The sequence below is a fragment of the Equus przewalskii genome, chromosome 29 (assembly GCF_037783145.1).
Source record: "Equus przewalskii isolate Varuska chromosome 29, EquPr2, whole genome shotgun sequence".
NCBI classification, from domain to species: domain Eukaryota; kingdom Metazoa; phylum Chordata; class Mammalia; order Perissodactyla; family Equidae; genus Equus; species Equus przewalskii.
In genome coordinates, this window is record NC_091859.1 from 8,980,762 (window position 1) to 9,001,806 (window position 21,045).

General features: G+C 36.7%; 1 protein-coding gene across 1 annotated transcript in view; it reads left to right on the top strand.

Moving 5' to 3' along the window:
• The window catches only part of ACSS3 (acyl-CoA synthetase short chain family member 3), a 168,749-nt gene that overhangs the window by 44,890 nt on the left and 102,814 nt on the right, over window positions 1-21,045 (top strand). Inside the window, exons 3-4 of the mRNA XM_008520549.2 lie at window positions 16,518-16,706; window positions 20,302-20,436. Coding sequence (XP_008518771.1) covers window positions 16,518-16,706; window positions 20,302-20,436 — 324 coding nt within the window. The remainder of the gene's footprint in view (window positions 1-16,517; window positions 16,707-20,301; window positions 20,437-21,045) is intronic.

Consider the following 21,045-nt stretch of genomic DNA (forward strand, 5'->3'; position numbering starts at 1 on the left):
AAGGACACGACAGTGCCTATGATCAGTTTTCCTTCCTTAAACTTCCTAAATAAGCAATAAAAACTTCGTTTATGCTGCAGTCAGCTCTGCTAAAAAGTGTATCTCTGTAAGATAAATTACCTTTTCCATGTTTGGTAAATAGGTGAATGATGATGGCATGAGATTGAATTTACTGTGGCTCGAGTATGTTTTCTTCTAGCTTGAAATTTTTTAAAACTTTCATTGAAATGTAATATACTTTCAGATTGGTGCATCATAAGTGTAAAGCTTATTAGATTTTCACAAATAGAGCACACCCATATCACCAGATCTGTCATGCAACCGGAGACAGAACATTCCCAGTCCCTTAGAAGTCCTTATGATGCTTCCCTTTGGTCATTTCTCCCCCAGCCCTTACTGATTGTATCCGGACATCTAAACACCGTCCATGATGAGGTTTACCTGCTTTTGAACTTAGTATAAATTGAATAATAGAATGTACTCCTTTGTGTCTGGCTTTTTTCACTCAACGTTTTATTTATGAGTTTCTTTCATTTCATTGCAAGAGGTTATGGTTTAGTCATTTGACTTATGACTAGTTTTGGGCTGTTATAAATAATGCTACTATAAATATGTTTATGCATAAATTTTGGTGACAATATGTATGCATTTGTGTTGGGGATGTGCTTAGGAGTGAGATGACTGGTTCATGGGGTATGTACTTGTACGAAACAATTTTCCAGAGTGGTTGTACCAATTTAGTTTCCAACTTGTGGTATATGACAATGCCAGTTGTCAACACTTGGTATTGAGAATCTCAGGTCTTTTTAATTTTGGCCTCTCTGGTGAATGTGTCATGATATTGCACTGTGGTTTTAATTTGCTTTTCCCTGATGATTAGTGAAGTTGAGCTTCTTTCCCTGTGCTTATCGGCCATTTGTTCTACTTTTCTGAAGTGTCCATTCGAATCTTTTGCCCATTCATTTTTCTACTGGATTGTTACCGTGTTAGCAAGCTTGCAGGGAGACTTTCTGACAATTAGAGAATACTTTGTCAATATCTCAAAACCTTAAGAAAAAAGTGATGAAGATCCTTTAGTGCAAGTGTTGATAAATTAAGTGGTTTTAAGAATCAAAAGCTGAGCAGACATTCTCGTATATTTTAAAAATAATTAGTGATAAAGTCTATACCCTGTAGTCTCGACTAGTCATCCTTTGGAAGGAAATTTGGAAGCAACTACCCTCCAGTAGACTATCTTACAGCAGGAAGCGTAAGCCCCAGTGTATAGGCTATAAATGATCTACTGAAGATGATGCCGTATTAGTACTTTTATTAACGTTGAAAGATCTGGTTACATTGATTTTAAGTGGTCTGGCTCAAGCTCATTTTCTCAGCAGCTTCATTATTTTTGTGAGCTATTTTGTATAATGCAAAGTTATATAGTGTATTTTAGCAGAAATACTTGTATTTTATTTGAAGTTAAAGATGAGTAGATGCCAACTACTGATTCACATTTTTATCAAAATTCTAATTGGAACTTTGTTTTAAATAACATTTAAACTTAATAAAATTAAAGTTAGATTCTGAGAGTATTCCATATAAAGAAAATAAGTATTAGATCAATTTAATAAATAATATAGCAATAAATTAAATGAGAAAACAATATGTATTTCCTAGCTTCCTTTTTGCCATGTTTAGAGCCATGTATTCAAAACTAAAAATGTCTAAAGATAATTGTTAGATCAACCCAAAATAGCAACAGTACAGGCAACCCCTTTGAATTTTCTCAGCCAGATTTTTAGAGAGATTATATTGTTTTTGAAATCAGGATTACTGTTTGAAGCGTAAACTCGCTTTGTACTTCCCTCCATGCCAAAGGTTATTCCACCATGCTTTGAAGTCCAGAACACTTTACTCGTGCCTTTCTCTATCACTGGTACATTTTTGGTTTTTCTATTACTGAGTAGTTACTACATTATTAATGTACCTGCTTGTTGGTCTACCTCCTGACCGGAGTAAAGTCTCCTTGAAGATAGGGCTAATATTTTCTTTATTTACTTTTATAACATACACGGTGCCTAACACAGGCCCCGTAACATAGGCCCAGAGTATATCCTGAATGAGTTCATGAACATTCAAGAACTTGTTCATTAAAAAGTAAAGAAAATTCTTGTCTAAGAGAAATAATTATTTCCAAAAATATCACTTGTCTCCTCCACATTGTGATTTTTTTCACATTGAGGAATCTTTATTTTTTAATAGGATAAGAATCGAATCTTTTTTGTTTAAATGTGTTGCCTGGCTGTGATGGTTTGCATCCTGCCTTGTCTGAAGCTCTGCCTAGAATATTTACCTTACTTGGCCAGTTTGAAAACCTGGAGATCTGGTCTATGGTTTTTATTCTGCTTAATGAATTTATTTTTATCATTCATTGTTAGGTTCTTATTAGATGATTTTCTTATCTTGAATTGGTTAAATGCTGACCTTTTTGAAGGTTAACTCAACAAAACTATAGACTATCTGCTTTGTATTTATTTTCTTGGACTGGAATGATGGGGCCAAATGTATTTATTTATTCATTCAAAACATACTTAGGACACCTAATATCTACTTGGCGCTGCTGTGGACACCATGGGTCACAGTAGGGAATGATACAGTGTTTGCCTGCAGGAAAATTGCATTCTAACCGGGGAGATATGTTATGAATAAAAAGATAATACAATATAAGTGAAGAAAAATATGAGGCAGAGAGTGACCTGAGCTGCCATTTTAGATAGGTTTGTCAGGGAAAACTACTGGTCACTGAGAAGTTGACCAGTGACATAGACCCAAATAAAGACTTGGAGAGCACCATGTGCCATGTGAACATTTGAATGAAAATCCTATGAGGGAGACGCCCTGAACTGAGAATAGACTTAAACCACTGGGGAGAGCCAAGAGGCGGGTGGTGAAAGGACGGTGGTAGAAGGTGAGGTTGGGGGACTGTCCAGCAGTCAGGTTATGTGGGATCTTGCAGACCACGGCAGAGATTATAGTTTATTCAAAGTATGGTGGGAAGCTCCATATTGTTAAAGGGATCACTTTGGTTTCTCTGAAGAAGAGAGAATAGTGGGCAAGATTGGAAATCTGGAGATGACAAGTGGTCCAGGAGAGAAATGAATAGGCACCACTTAGCTGAAATCCCCTCAACATAGCAGCATTCCTTGCATTTGGGCAGTTAAAAGATCAGATATGGTTTGTGCCATAGGATTCTGGAAACTATTCTATATATGTGTCTCATTTTGGATCTCTGGCTACACCTACTGGATTTGAAAGAAGTCTGATTATATTACAAAGCAGCCACCTGTAAATGTCCTGCTTGCTCCGCATCTTTTGAGATGTTTTTATGTAGCACCCAAAGGGAGGATTTCTGTATAATTTTCAAGTAGAATCCTAAGAAGACTATGTGTCATAAATGTTTTAGTTTTCTTTCTTTGAGTTATATTGCATGAAAAAACTATTTGGATGATTTTCATAGTTAAAAATTTGTCTGATACTTGACATAATATTTTTCAAAAAATCTTTTCAATTTTAGGTTGAGGACAAAGCTGCTAAAACAAAGATATCCAATAATATAGTGGCTTAAATTTTAAGAAATGCATTTCTCATCAGAAGATGATGAGGTTCGCTTTGGCAAGACCTAGATTAAATCTTATCGCGCTTTCATCCTCTGGTTTATTGGCCTCATCTGCATCGTTGAAGCTGAGGCAGAGGCACATGTGCCCAACTCTTGGGATGGTGGAAGAGGATGTGGAAGATCAGACATGCTATGTTTTAAGGCCCATACCCAGAAATGTCATATATGACCTCCTCGAACATTCCATCACATTCCATTTGGTGATCAGCTGCAAGGAAAGCTGGAAAGTGTAGTGTAGCTGGATGGATTTTGATGGGCAATTAGGAGTTTCTACAATACTCTTTCATTTCATAGACAGAATGAATACCAGATCTTATACATAAATAATTGTAACCTGTTAATGTCAATAAATAATGAGTTCAGGGAAGTGAATAATAGCTGAAAATAGCCTTATCGGTGGCATACTAAAGATGGAGAAGGAGGACAACTTTAATGATGTCCTCCTCACATGTAAATTGAACGCTTATTGTGTATCATTTACTGTATTAGGCAGTTGTGTCAGAAAGATGAATAAGACATGATTCATGCATTCGGGGAGTTCATAGTTTGCCTGGTGAGAAAAACACAAAATCAATTGTGTGATAAAATAACAATAAAGCTTTGTGCATTTGTAGCACAGAGGAAGAAGGGACCAACCTGGCCCTAGCAGGTCAGAGAAGGCTTTGCTGTGGAAGTGATGCATTAGCTGGGTCATAAAAGAAAGACAGAAATATGCACCCTGCACATAGTTGGTCTCCCTACAGCTGTCTCCAAAGGTCTGCAGCAGATACATTCAAGAGTTGCATCGGCCATCCTTCACCATGAAGGTGTGCACCCAGAAGACAAAACTGAATGCCTTCGCCCGCCTAAATGCTGGGTCTACAAGATGAATGAAATGGGAAACAAAATAGACAGTCAAAGAGTACAGGAGGGAGACAGGCCGAGGCTAACTTCAGGGAAGAACAGACTAGAAAAAGAAAGAAAATTTCCTACAGGTGGAACTGTGATGAATTGGTAACAATTTTTCTTTCTTCTGTTGACTAGCACCTGCACCTGTTATGTAGGTCAGCAATTTTAGGACAGCTGAACACATCAACAACTTTCAATTTCTGACCTTCAGTAATTAATGTATGAAACTATGAAATCATTTGACCTGATGCAATTTTCATAGGAAGTAGAGGATAAAGCTAAGTAACATAAATTGAAGACATTGAGTGACTTCAGTGATGCAAATAAAGAGGATAGAATCATATTTTGAGTGTATGAAACAAAATATTTTTCATGTAAGACTTTTCGAAGTCAATAAATATGTAGATCTGGAAACGATGCTATTAACATTATTTAAATTCATTTGGCAGTTTCATGCTCGTATTTGTAATAGCTAAGTAAAATAAATTTGAATAAATCAACAGAAAGTTGCTTTTAATAGAATTATTGTCAAGATTAGAGATCTTGGCAAAATTGATTGTTCGATTACTCATGCCGTACTTGATTTAATATTGTTTTCATTACAAAGCTGAATTATGTTAACTTTATTATATATAGATTTTATGGGAAATTTGATATATTTATGTATATTTATAGTAAATTCTTGGCATATGTGATCTGTGTTTGCTTTCTTTATTATTAGTGTATGCATTACATTTGTGAATTTTTCACTTCGTAAAACTATATATGGCTCCTTTTGTTGAGTGATGTTAATGCTATTGGAGCAGATCCAACTATTGCAATGCTCTCATGTCATTGCACCATTCCTGGGGTATTTAGCAAGTTCTCTATGAGCCTTTCCTATACGGCGATTGACTTTTAGGATGTATTGACCAAGAAAACTGTAAAAGGTAACAAGAACATAGCCTGATGCTGGGAAGTGTGGGTGGTGTACCCAGAGAAGTTGTCATGTTTTAGGTACTGTCTGTAAAAATGCCAAGGTGTTTGTTTAATTAAAGCTTTGATTAAATAATCACTACAGAATTGATCTAAATGATGCAAGGTTTCTGTTGACCTCTCTTGTGCCTTTTATATTTGCCTTTCTTTATGAGAAAAAAAAAAATCAAAGAAACCATTTTTTTCTCTCAAAATTGTGAAACATACAAACACTTTGTAAAAGAACATTCTTACATACTTTTTGAATTGACTTAAATTATTTTTATTTTTATGTACAATTAAAGCTAGGTTACTTAATATCTTCTCTTTACAGCTTAATACATATATAAAGCCATATCTGATTTATAAACAGGATGAAAACAAGTCTACAAAGTCAGTCAAGCTCAAATTGACACTTAATTTCATATAGTGAGTGATGTTTACTGGAACTGAGTGACTGATTGCCAAGTGCCTATGGTTCTGAGTGCTGTGGCTCTGGGTCCCTTGAGTTTGGGAGCATGTTCCCTGTGATGCCTCAGTTCTCTTGTCACATAGTAGTACCCGAACTTCCATAAAGCCTTTTCTTATACAATGCACCATGTCATCATCTGGCCTTTACTTAATATAAATCAGATTATAAAAACAAATACAAATAAATATAGTGAAATTGCATGAGTGCTCAAATAATCCAGAATATACTCTATTAATTTTTTTAAATTGTCATCAAAATTAAAACCCAAAGTTTAAAAATTTTCAGAGAACTCATGGACTCTGAGACTCTGTTCACAGACCCCAGTTTGAGAAACATATATTACACAATTTATTAGATCGAGAGAAAGGAGTCTGACTTTAATTGACAGCATGAGTTAATGTTACTTAAAAAATAATATTTTCTATTAGCCATTTAATGTAGTGTTTATAGCAGCCGCAGAGTAATTGCTTTAAGCTGATAACTCTGTTTCACATTTTGCTTGTTTATCACTGTATAAACAAATATGTAGGGCAATAATTACTATCTCAGCCTTTTATGTTCATTGGAGGAATATAGCCATATCTAGATGACATATAGTTTGTATTGAATTGTATGTTCTTTATTAATAGTGAGTAATAGATTCTGTACCATTTTAAACATAAATTTGGAAAAATATGTATGTTAACCACATTATGCTAGAATTTTTATAATATCTATATAAAGAAAGATATGTGAATGCAAAATTGTGAAAAATGACTTCTCTAATAGTTGAATTTTCTGTTTCATTTTAGTCCGGGTGGGTTATATTTTTAAAAATGTAATAAAACTTGCTTCAGGACTTGGAATATTTTCTTTAGAAACACTCTAGGAAACATACAGAAAGTAATCAACTTTGAATTAAGCTGTGTTTTAAAAATTCATTTGAGAACTCTGTAATTGGAATTTGTGCTGTGTTTCTCCATATATTTCTATGAATGGTACTTTTCTGAGTGCTGCTTGGGTTCCAACCTAGCCACCAAAGTGCCTAACGCATAATACAGCTGAAATACAGCACATTAGCAGTGAAAAATAATAAAGTCAATATTCTTGCCATATTCATAATTAAGGGAGGGAAATAAAATGAATACAAATTTAAAATTATTGGAAATATTGATGCTAGAGAAAAGCAGTTCAATTAGAGGAAAGTATAGAGATAGATAGAGGCCAATGAGGAAGTTTTGAGAGGTCTTTCTGAGTATTTTAAAGGGTTGTAGCGGCTGACACATTGCTGTGGAGGAGGCAAGTGGAGGTGGTCTGTGAGAAAGAGACTACCCAAGGTGGGATAAGCGAACGATGGGGTGAACAGTGGAGGGAAAGGGGGACATCATAGATGTAATTTCACCAGGACGAAGGACACTGAAAATCAGCTGGAAACAGATGCATGAGGGAGCCCTGGGGTTTGGCTTTTTTGGTAGATGGAAGGTGGGGAAGGGGGAAAGAACGTGTTTAAATTGGGGCTCCTCACTTTCAGAGCATCTATTTTAAACCTCTGGTATTCTTATGCAATGTAAGGAAACCACATTTTCAGACAGTTTGCATTTTTAGACACAATATCCATTTAAATACCATGGTTTCAAATGGTTTTGACTGTGTGGTCACTACCTGAGGGTCTCTTCTGTTTTCACCTCTCTGCTAGCCTGGTTAGATTCTTTAGGTTAACACCACAACTCTCTTGCTAATATCCTTACCTGTCTTCACAGTGTTGTTCCATCTGACCTCTGTGGCAGAGCTCTAGACATGGATCAATCCAATTATTTACTGTCTTCCTTCCTGTATCTAATGTGTTGAATCCTGTTGGAGGAAAATCACATAGCTACAAAAATGGGTTTACTGTAGATTCATGGTCTCCAGCATCTATTGAGACTTCAATGCTGCATTTTATTTATTTTCTTCTTTAGCATTTCTTTAATAAGTTTTGTCTTCTCTCTCAAAAGTTATTGTAACCGTTCGACCTTCCCACCTCCGTGCCTCAAGCTTAACAGGGAACATCGATTCAAACCAAGGAACCCTGATGGAAACTGTCCGGTGCTGACCTACAGACTCGCCTGTATCCACACCCATTGTTTTCTCTTTCCCTCACTTTGCAGTGGAGGCCAATCCTTCTTTGTCGCCCTGAAGTCATTCCTCAACTCTTTTCAGGGTTTTCCCTCTGTTGTCCTCTGTCATACCTGTATCACTGCTGGCTCTTTCTCTTAAAACCATACTTAAATCTTTCTGCTGCTATTGGCTAGTTTCCTATTTTCTTTCACAGGTTAACTTTTAAATAATTGTCTACATTTCCCTTCTCCTACTTCTTTACCATGCACTTTTCCCAAATCCTCAAAAATATGCTACTGCCTCTGAAATTGCCTGAGCTAAGGTAATTAATATGCTCTTATTGTTAATTCCAATGGACATTCAATATTTTACTTCATCTCTTCATCACATCTAACATTCTTGACCACTCTCTCTTTACTCACTTCCACCGTACCATCCTGCCTTCATTTTCTTCTACGTTGTCGGCCATTTTGACTCTCCTCTCGTTCTGACTCTCGTTATTGGGTGCTGCTTTCTCTGTCCATCACTTCACTGTCTAGCTCTTCTTGGCCAGCTTCTCTTTTCACTTTACACACCCTCTGTGGGTGATTACATCTGCTTCAATGGCTTCTCTTGCCATATAGATGATGTTTACTCGCAGTGACACCACTGATTATTGCCAATTCTGCATCACCAGTCCACATCTTTCTCCTCACATTCAGATCATATATAGGGCTGCTGAGTAAATATCTCCACTTGATTGTCCCACTTGCATCTCAGGTTTAAACATGTTGACACCAACTTTTCCTCCTGTGTTTTCCATCTCTGTGAATGGCATCACTTTCCATCCAGTTGCTAAAACCAACAATCTGGACCTGTTCTTGACCTTTCCTTCCTCCCACTACTTCCTTGCATCCATCAATCATCAATCCCTGTGCAGTCTACACTGTTTCTCAATCTTTCATTTGTTTTTATTCCCATCGTTATAATCCTAGTTCATGCAGTAATCATTGCATTGTAAGAATTTGGGAAGTGCCTATTTCTAAAGAAGACAACACTTTTGAATTATTACTCATTGTTTTTAGGATAAGTTCAACTTAACAGGGCTCAATAAGGCTCCAAGTGATATGTGATGAATTTCTTTTCACCTTTCCAGCCCATCTAACAGCCACATTCACCCTGAATTCTTGCTCTGTCCATTCTGAATGCCTTTACTTTCTCAGGCAAGTGCCTCATCCAAATAGCAAATGCCGTGAGGATTGGTAACTTCGGCAGAGACTATCGAATGAGTGAAAGCAGGAGGAAGTCATTATTCGTTAACCGTTAATGCCTAGAGAGGAAAAACGTTCAAGTGGTAAAAAGTGGAGGCAAGCATTAGTTATTCTTTTCTATGTACTTTATTTCCCTTTTATTACACGCATGGTAGTCATGTCTTGTGTTAATGGTAGGCATCAATTCTATTTTCCATTCTTTTGGACCTTGGACTTCTCCTTGATGTAGGATTGTTTTCTCTGTCAACAGTGACCCGACTGTTAAATAGAAGTACTATTTTAAAATTAATAATCTGTCCTTTTAAAGATGTGATAAACTCTGATGATCTATTTGTAAATCACAACATGTGAATCTTAAATAAATGGAATGGCACATTCCTTATCGAGCCTATGAGCACATATGCATAGAAAATTAAAGGATTGAACTAATTTTCTGTGAAAAATGGTCTGAAAACCACATTAGTCTTCAAAGCACACAGATTATTGAAATTGTGGTTATTTTAAGCCTGAACTAAATGGATTACAGGATTCTCCATTTCACTTTGCTTGCAAATACACAGTCTTAAAATGACCAAATATTGATTGAAACCCACTTGTGAAGAAAATGGAAACGAGAAAAATGATTATTCTGAGTAACGTTGTTTACTTTTGGAGTAAAAGTAATTTGGAGAAAATTTTTTGAGAAGAAATGTGTTAGTAAATGTTTTCTAGTCCACTGTCAAATAACTGTTTTGAACATAACATTTTATAGCTTTTCTTCTACAACTTAATGTAATTCCATTTTTAAAAACAAAATATATATTCCTCTGTGTTTTAGATAGCAATAATAAATTTTAGTCTTGAACATAAGTGGTACACTTTTATCTTTTATTTTTTAGTGAGGAAGATTGGCCCTGAGCTAACATCTATTGCCAGCCTTTCTTTTTTGCTTGAGAAAGATTGTCCCTGACTTAACATTTGTGCCAGTCTTCCTCTATTTTATGTGTGGGATGCTGCCACAGCACGGCTTGAGGAGTGGTGTGTGGGCCCATGCCTGGGATCTGAACCCATGAACCCCGGGGCGCTGAAGCAGAGCATGTGAACTTAACCGCTGCACCACCAGGCCAGCCTCCGCTTTTATCTTTTGAGGAAAGATTTTTCTTCTTTTAATAACATCACCTCTACTGTGCTGCTGTTAAAGGCCTATCTCATAATTAAATTGACTTAGTCTAGTATCATAAGCCAGCCCTGGTGGTCTAGTGGTTAAGATTCAATACTCTCACTGCTGTGGCCCACGTTGGTTTCCCAGTCAGGGAACCTCACCACCGTTCTGTGGGGTATCGTACTGTGGCTACTGTGTGTTGCTGTGATGCTGAAAGCTATGCCACTGGCATTTCAAATACTTGCAGAGTCACCCATGGTGGACAGGTTTCAGTGGAGCTTCCGGACTAAGACAGAGTAGGAAGAAGGACCTGGCAATACTTCTGAAAGAATTGGCCATGAAAACCCTATGAACAATAGCACAGCGTTGTCTGATATCGCACCGAAATGTGAGACGATGGCACAAAAAGACCAGGCAGGGTCCTGCTCTGTTGTACACAGGGTCCCTAGGAGTCAAAATCAACTTGAGGACACTAATAACAGCAACAAAGCATAGTGTGGTATTTAAGTGAAAATTATCTCAATGCCGTATCTAATAAATTGTCACTGTCTTAAAAAGTTACAGTATATGAAAATATTTACATTCCTGAAAGATTCACTTTCAAAACAGATAGTTTTAGTACCACTTTAGATCTTAAGCAGTTTTAGTTTCACTGGTTCTTTTCATAGGTATTTGCTAGATGCATAGTAAGGGCATGGCCAAAAGAATAAACTATTTGGGGCCAGCCGGGTGGCCGAGTGGTTAAGTTCGCACCCTCTGCTTCAGTGGCCTGGGGTTTTGCTGATTTGGATCCTGGGTGTGGACCTAGCACCATTCATCAAGCCACGCTGAGGCAGCATCCCACATAGCAGAGCCAGAAGGACCTACAACTAGAATATACAACTAGGTACTGGGGAGCTTTGGGGAGAAGAAGAAGAAGTAAAAAAAGAAGATTAGCAACAGATGTTAGCTCAGGGCCAATCTTAAAAAAAAAAGCAACACAGAGGACTTGACTCTAAAATAAATAAATAGGGGGCCAGCCCAGTGGTGTCGTGGTTAAGTTCGTGCGCTCTGCTTCCGTGGCCCAGGGTTCGCCAGTTCCGATCCCACGTGCAGACCTATGCACTGTTTATCAAGCCATACTGTGGCAGGCGTCCCACATATAAAGTAGAGGAAGATGGACACAGATGTTAGCTCAGGGCCAATCTTCCTCAAAAAATAAAACAAAACTATTCATTAGAGATAAATTTTTATCTTTTTGATAGCTCTTTGTGTGCACAAGTAAAAAAATCCAAGAGTGTGTGTGTATGATGTGTGTGCATACAGGAACACATGATTCACTGAATATGTGGATTGTATTTTAGGTAATCATCTCTTCCTAAGGGGAATTTCATATGTTCTCAAGAATAGATCGTTTATTCCAAATTTTAGTAAACTGTTTTCTCAGATATTATAATTCGTTTTTAAATTAGTTATGTTTTCTGTGATTGATTAGACCAGGGTTTTCAGTGTAACATGATCATTGCAACTTGAAAATATGTTTTGTCTTTTCTTCTTTTTCATATAATTTTCTTTGATGTAGCTCTGAGGTTTCCTGTGATTGTTATCTTTTTACTGTAATTTGGATGCCAACACTATCTTTGTCATGCAAACATGGTTTTCTTTAGATGGACACACTTGCTATTTGTGAAGCAAGTACTAATTTACTCTATAGAACATAGTCTTTGGTCAGTTTTGGCTAATGTTTATGTTTGTGTCATGGGTGGTTGGTCATGAAGTTATACTCAGACTGTTTTTAAATGAAATTTTCCGGAATGAATATATGGAAGTTTTATTAAATTCTTTTTCATTATTTATGCTAGTATCTTTTCATTTTATGATTCTAAAATTTAGTATTTTTACTTGTAACTAAACCAGGTATAAATATATGTGTGTTGTGTATAAACCAAATATACGTTTATCATTTTACATTACATAAATATCTGTTGTTGCATTTTCTTATTTTATAATTTACGGTAATATGACAACATATATTATACATACATATAAATATGTGTATATTTTATATGTATGAGTGTATGTATAACATATAACATTTATGTATGTTATTTTTTCTGACTCCTGGTTTCTTTGCTGTAAGGACCATGTCTTTCTCAGTTTTGCATCTGCAGACTTAATATAGGATGCAGAGAGAGTCTATATAAATTGAATCAACGGCAGGATACTTACATATTAAAATGGCTTTAAATTAGTGCCAAATAATGGCTAATTCATATAATCTCTAGTGGGACGAAGGAAACCATGTGGTATCTAAATGGATGTAGACATGTGTTGTGTTTCTTCAGGCTTCCTTCACAGATCACATCCCCACATGAGCAGGAAGCACGGCCTGACCATGATTGTAGTGGCTTGTGTATAGCCCTTGACATCAGAGTGAAAACCAGTTTTGCTGGTGTGTGCCTGATATAAAACTGTTAAATTGTTGATAGATTACAATACAATTTTAAGAAGGTACAGAGATGAATATGGATTGGGTGAATGGTATGATTTGTTATTCAGTTGAGAAATATAGATTATATGAGACATATGTTAAATATTTTCTCTTTGGATAAAAATAGAAATTATAAATCTACACTCAGACATCTGTGGTAGGAAAAGACTATAACATTGAATTAAACTAATATTTATTTTCCTTCTCTTTGGTAATTTTCCATCTGAAAGTCAAGAAAAACAAGGTGAACCCTGAAATAGCAATAATCAAATTGCCCCTTATGTTGAAGTTTCAAGGTTTAAATCACTTTATTTGAGTGAATATGAGATCTTAGATGATTGAGGTTTCTAAATTTTTCCTCTTATTGCTCACTGTTGCCTACACTTATCTTCAAAATGATTTATCTGCATCTGAGACAAGACTATTAAGTATTCTGTTCTGGGGCTCCCATATTAACCAACTCTAGATTTAATATTGAAAAGGAATACTTTCTAATGAAACATTCTCAAATATTTTCATCTTAAGTCAATGTCCATTTATTTTTTTGCTGCTATGAACTAATATTTTGTTTTTCATAAGTCTGTTTATTAGAAGTCTCACCAGAAACATATTTTCATATATCTATAAATATATATATTATTACTTTTTTAACTTAAAAATTACAAAGGAAAATTTTACTGGAATGACATTTAACCCTGGGAAGTACTGAAAAAGAAATTTTCTCTATTGATCGTGTGCAGCTTTTCCTGGTGTGGTTAGGACAGTTACCAAAACACTGAGGAGTAGCTGCAGGAAGCAAGGTTAACAAGGCCATGTGCACGCCATCTAGTGGTTATAACGACCTAGTGCAACCTAATATGACTGAAAGTTGTCTTCACTCGTTAACAACTCAGACGCCTGCAGGAGCCGAGCACATAACAGAAATGGGACAAGTGGGTGGGACAAAAATCAATTATTGGTATATATCACACTTCTGTCATTACAGAGCTACTGTGTAAGCACATAACATAAACAGAATATAAAAGAATATATTTTAAACTCAGAATGAAATGAAAAATGCAAGCTCTGATAAATATCCCCAGGGAATTGTGTGTTCTATGGCAAAGCCAGCCGTTGACCATCAGGTTCAATTGTTGTCATTCAAGAACACAGGCCCAGTGTTGCTACATCTTCCAGTTTTTCTAGAGAAACTGGAAATCTGATTTGTATATAAAAGTTATTAATTTTAATATGGTGGCTCAATTTTTTAAGATGTGATATGGCCCAAACTTAAATACATGTGGGACCACATTTGTCCATTTTGAGATCTTTCTTTTGAAAGAAGTCTTGAATTTATTGATGTCATTTCTTTCAGAGGACAGGAAAGTTTTGGGCATCTTCCAGCAACATTGTGAAGTGAGACTGGAATATAAAGTAACTGAATCGTTGCTAGATTGTGTCTTGGTTGAAGATTAATTTTATTCAACAGCAGACACTATTCAAGATGCTAAGGTTGTAGCTGTAAATAAGAGAAACCATTCGTGTTGGTTTCTCCCAGTGCTGTACCTTCAATGGGACGCCCAGTAATCAGAGGGCACGACCACTTTCTGCAGGGACTGCCCGTGGAGGGTTTGAATACAACTTTCCAGTGTTTTTCTTGATTCTTGGGCTCCATATGGAATTTAGTTCATGATTTGTATCACTTCAATGTATCTTTCTTATACATTATCTTATCTTTATATTATTTACATTATCTTACATTATATCTTACATTATACTTATCTTTGCTGGGCAGCTTTGAGTTCTTAAAAAATAGCACTAAATTATAGTCTGTTATACAGGGGAGAATAAAATGCTGAGATAGTTGTTTGTTACTTTCTGTCTTTCACCAGAGCCCTTAAACTTGACCACATCTTTCCCCAACTGCACAGAGGAAGTGAATAAGGAGAAAAAGGAAGAATGATCAGGATTCAGAATCCTTTGAACTTGTTCGAAAGTAAGAGAGCCAGAGTGAAATGAAAGGAACCACAAATAGCCGTGTGGCCTAATTTCTTCTCCCAGCCCCCTCTGTTCCTTATTTTGAACAGTCACTTTCAAAGGCAAGCTGTAGTCCTTCCAGCTGCCCGTGGGATCCCTCCGGGCCCCTTCTTTCTCTCTCTGACCTGATCTACGACCACTTTCTCAGGTGTTCTTTCTATTGCAGCTCCCCTGGTCTCCTTGTTGTTCCTTGATCACATCACACGTGAGCCCCCTCACACCTTTGTACTGGTGTGCTCTCTCCCTGAAACAGTATACTCACAGAAGCTGCTTATTCTCAGCCTTCTGTGTGCTTTTGCTAAAATGTCACTTCCTTAGTGAGGTCTACCTTGATTGTCCCTTTGAGAATCACATCCCCTGCACTCCCAGTCCCCAGGCCCCTCTACCTTGCTCTGTGCCCCCCCCCCCCCCAATAGCACTGATTACCTTTTAACGTAGCACATAATTTACTTATGTTTATTGTAAGTCTTTCCTCTGCTAAAACATCAGGACTCTGAGGATGGACATCTTTGTCTTGTTGTGTTTCCTGATATTATCAGAAAACAGTGTCTGGCATGTACAGGTACTCAATGCATATTTTTTAGATGGAAGAACATTGAACTTCTTTCTCACTTAGATGGGGGCATACTTCCCTCAGCCTGCTATAATTGCCCATGGAAGAGTTTCTTGTAATAAATTATATCATGTATGGGCTTATGATCTATTTTGCCTTTCTTACTAAAAACTGCAAAAACTCATGTTAAGAGGAAAGAGATATTTCCTCTTTGGATGTTTGGTCCCCAAAACACATGTTAAAAGTAAAAAGAAGTTTGTATGTTTGGTCTCAATATAGAGGTCAGTCATTTTGTATAGCAAATTAGTATAATTATCTATTATACTATTACCTATTATACTATGTAAGTAGCATAAAAAACTATAAAGAAAAATAATTGGCTTGAGGCGGTAGAGAGGACAAAGAATATGAGGTCAAGAGACGTGTGATGGTGTGCTGGCTACGCCATTTACTAGCTCTCTGACCTCAAGTTAGCTATTTGTTATCTCTGAGCCTTAATTACCTTATCTTTTAAGCAGGAATAATAATAATAACAGAATCTGTCTTATTTACCTTATAAATGTATAATGATGTTTTCTTTCTTAACACGTATTTGTTTCCTTCACCAGTTAAGCCAGTGCATTTAAATTCGAATTATTTTATCTTTCTGTTCACTTGACAGATACACTGTTTAAAATAAAAGCTCCATGGGAACATATTTGTGTTCTTGTTTTGCGTTGTTGTCTCCTCAACTCTAAGCACAACGTCTGGCACGTAACAGTTTCTCAGTAAATATGTTGTTGAATCAACAGTTAAGCAGTTGTAAGCCATGAAGTTCATATGGCAAAATAATAGTAAGCTGGTTTGTAGTCAATTATTATAATACAGATGTCTGTTATTATTGTCACTATCTAAACTCTTATCATCATCGTCAAATATGCTTTACTCAGGCTTTTTGAATCCACTGCCAAGAGGGTGATCCTCTTCTTGTGTTACTGCCTAACTTAGAAGTTTAGTGAAATAACACAGAAAACACTTTGCTGATCTAATGATTTTGTTACAGGTCTCTAAACTGGCTGGTGTTCTGGTCAAACATGGTATCAAGAAAGGTGACACTGTGGTTATCTACATGCCCATGATCCCACAGGCGATGTATACCATGCTGGCCTGTGCAAGGATAGGAGCCATCCACAGTCTCATATTTGGGGGATTTGCATCCAAAGAACTAAGTAGTCGCATTGATCATGCAAAGGTAAGTGCTTTATTTGGAGAAATCAAGTAGTACAGCCGTATTTATCTGTGAATGAATTGTCCAAGAGCAAGCTATGCTTATGAGAACCTCCTTTCAAATGGAATACTTAAAGTTTACTTTTTCTTTGGCATATATTGATTCACCAAAGATTTATTATTGAGTCAGTTCTATATGAAAGACATCTTGCTGGATGCTGTGAGGAATATAAAATAGAAGATAGGGTGCATACCTTTCAAGTTGGCTTGCTATATATTTGAATGTATAAGACATACAAGAAAAGTAACTAACTTATTCATTCAACATATATTAAGCTTCTACTATGTGCCTGACATTAACCTTGGAACTGGGCAATAAATGATACGTGTCAAATGGATGGGACACATACTTCCTGGAATGGTGGTGTAGAACAGTGGTGAAGAAGGGTTGTCCAGGAGGGGTGGAGTTACATAATTAGATGGCGTACTAAAATAAACTTGATAAGGCTGTTGTGAAATATCACTGAGATATTGAATTTAAAACACTTAACACAGTGCCTGGCAGGTAGTACTCAAAAAAAAGATGGTTAGCTGTTATTTTTCTATGAATTTAGGTCAGAGATCAGCAAACGTTTTTCTGTGAGTTACCAGACAGTAAATATTTTAGGCATTGCAGGTCTCATGGTTTCTGTTGCAACTGCTCAGCTGTGCTGTTGTAGCAGGAAAGTGGCCTTAGACATTACATAAACGAAGGGCTTGGCAGTGTCCCAGTAAAACTTGACAGAAACATACTGTGGGCAGACTTGGGCTCTCAACCGTAGTTTGCAGACCCCTGATTTAGAGGAAGGAGTGATCTCTTTTCGTTGGAGTGGCTGACGAAGGCTTTCTGAAAGAGCTGAGATTTGAGTTAAGTCTTGACTAAGATTCAGCTAGCTGAAGACAGTGATGTTGTGGAATCCAAAAGAAGAGAAAAAGAATATGAGTCTAGCATTAGAGGCAGGAAAGGGCAAAATTCAGTGGGAGGACAGTGAATGGCCCAATGTGACTGAAGAGGGAGAGAAGGTGAGCTTGCAGAGGCAGCTTTTGTCTGAACTGGATCCTGTAGACCTTGACCAGTCAAAGTCGTTGAGCAGAGAAGTGTCATGTTTTATGCAATGTTAAGAGGAGGCAAGTCTTGCAATACGATGTGAGTGGGAGAGAGGCTGGAGGCTGGAATAAGAACCTTTGGTAGGTGGTCTGTTTGTGTAGCAATGGACAATGTGCAGGAGAGGAACAGCAGTGGGAAGACTAAGGAAGGAAGGTCGCTCCAGGAGTAAGAAATGGTTGACCTTTAGAGCTTTACAAGCCCTAGATGAGACATTCTTAACAAGGAAGGGAACTAGTGTGTATTGAGGGTCCCCTGAGTGCTAGGCGTAAAGGATAGTTTGGCATATCTGACCTCCTCTGGTAACAGATCAGTTATTAGAACTAGGAATTTTGGTTTATGGGCTAACTGGCTGGATTCTTTTTTGTTCTTTTTCTCTTTTTAAAACATGTTGACTTAGTGCTTTTGGAGGAAAATATCAGTCATTGACCTGCAAATCAGTGGGCAGTTGGAAACTTTTCTCACAAAGCTCTAGACTCCAGGCTTTTAGCTACAGAAATTGTAAACACTATTTGAATAAAGGTGTAAGGTGTATTATGTGGCGATGTGGGAAAATTGAGATATATAACACAATAAAGATTTATAAAACTTGTGCTATGCCACTGGAGGAGTTTTCATTCCTAACACACACACACACACACAGACACACACACACACACATATATAATCACAGACACATATAATCAGACACATAACACACATCATCCTGTTAAGGAGTTTAGGCAATCAGTGCGTGTTCTTATGGGCAAGGCCATTGGGCAGGTCAAATTAAAGGCGAGAGGTTAAAGACAGAGATACATATCTGGGATATTTGGATAGAATTAATAGTTGGAATCAGGGATGATTTTAATGTCATGATTTTCAAAGAAATAGGCTGAAGAAAAAGTTTTATTTTAACAGATGAAGATGGGAAGAATGTATTCTAACAAGTCAGTCTAGACCAAATAAAACCTCCAATAGAAGTCTATTAATAGAAAACTGAAAGGAATTGTTTCTCTAGAGGAAGAATCCAATTTTGACGTTATTAAATTATTAAAGTTTGGATATATCCTACATATGTTTTTAATTTGATATGTAACTTACTTTCGTATATTCAGAATTCTAAGCTTGAGGAATATTATCTATTTTTGTAAGTATTACAGATATTAAAATGTGAACTGTATTCAAATGTCTGACCTTTAAAAATGTAATAAAGGAAAATAAGACTTATTTTTCTTTTCTTTCCTTTTAAAAGACAGCTTGATATAGTGGAAAGAGAAAGGTTCTGTAATCAGACAGAACTGGTCCATGTTCTGATTCTGCCACTTGTAACCTGGGGCAAGCTTTGTAACTGCACTGAGCCTTAGCGCCATGAATATTAAATAATATTTGAAAAGCAGAAAGTACTATATATGCATATATTGGCACAATAGAAACCTCCCCTGGACGGAATGTACTGTAACCAGAAATCAGAATTCAGGAGCAGTTGCACTGTCTTGGATTGATTACCTGTCTCCTGAATAATTAGTTATCTGTTTCCTTTTCTTTGGATTTCTTGGTGAAGAAACAGTGTGCCTAAAGAATGAAAACATGTTTATTCCTGCAAATTAATGAGAATTTTGATTCAGTTCCACAAATACTTATTGAGAGCTTATGGTATGGCAAGCACTGTGCCAGGCTTAGGAGAGACAGAGATAAATGGGATCCAGATTTGCCCTTGGAGAGCTGTGGTGCGGATGAAAGAGTATTTTGACTACTGTGAGACATCTGAGGCCTGGCCAGGATGTTCTGAGGAAGGGAGAGTAACCCCAGGGGACACTTAGGCGACATCTGCATTTATCTTGAAGAATGACTAGCAATTTGGCAGGTAAAGAAGAGTGCTAAGTGTGCTTTAATAACGAAACTTAAATCACTTAGGGGCTGTTTTAAGGAAAATATGACAAAATTACAAATATAATATTTGGGGAAAATGAGTATGTATTTAGAATGAGAAACGAATCATAAAAGAATTTTGGGAGATTTGGGTCCCTTCCTTCTGTGGTCTCTTTAGGCGTTTAAGCAGACATGCTTAACATTAAAAGACTTAGAAATGCTTCCTGATGGCCATGGCTGGGCTGGCCCTCCCCACCTAAGAAACGCTACAATTTTAGCAACGAGCAGCTGTGACGGGCGCCTCTGGAAGGGAGCACCTCTGCCTTTCATGGCAAATCCACCTGCCTGAATGAAGTCTTTGAAAAGTCTTTTTAACAGCTCATACTTATTAGACAAAAGCATCACTCAGTGTTCAGTTTTGAACAGGTAAGTGAAATTTATGTGGAAGTGGTTAAGTTACAACATTTAGAAAGAGTTTATTGATTTTCAGGTCATTTATTCAATAGAGAACAGAATCATTCAAACATGTTTTTAGAAAAATTAAACTGCCAGTCTGTGCCTGAAATATAGTGATCACCTTAATTAAGATTGTTAAGCTTTCTCAATTATTTCTTTTTCCTTGTAGCCCAAGTTGGTTGTTACAGCATCCTTTGGCATTGAACCTGGAAGGAGGGTAGAATACATACCACTTATAGAAGAAGCGCTGAGAATAGGACAACACAAACCAGATAAAATTCTCATTTACAATCGTCCAAATATGGTAATCTGAATACTGAGTTTGGTTCTGGCTTATGGTGATGTGCTAAGGATGATTCTAGTTTGGACCATTTGAAAGAAAAACTTGATTTATAAACCATTAAATATACTTCCTGAATGTGTATTTTTGGCACAAAAATGATACGAAAGATAGTTTCTGTTTTTATGATAAACTAACTTAAAACAAGAAACTTGAAACACAGAAATACCCATTTAATGAATTGGATTCTATGTATTGTCTATGGATTCTATGGATTCTATTGTAGTGGCATACATTAATTTAAGTTATAACAACAGTATTAATACTATCAAACGCTTATACTGCTTACCATATGATTTTTAAGACATTCTGCTAACGGATAATTTTTAAAATCTTCCTGATAACTCTCTGAGCTAGGAGATAGCATTATTCCTATTTTAAAGAAGAGGAATCTAATAAACAGAGAGGTGAGTAATTTGCCCGGCTAGTAAGGGTCAAGGTCATGATCTGAATGCATGTGCTTTGCATGCTTAAACCTCCAGCTATCCTGCCTTGTGGTGAAGTGTGATTAATTTATATGTGAAATGTCTTCTAAAAACTTTAGAAAAGGTATTCAGTCCAGAAATAAAAAAT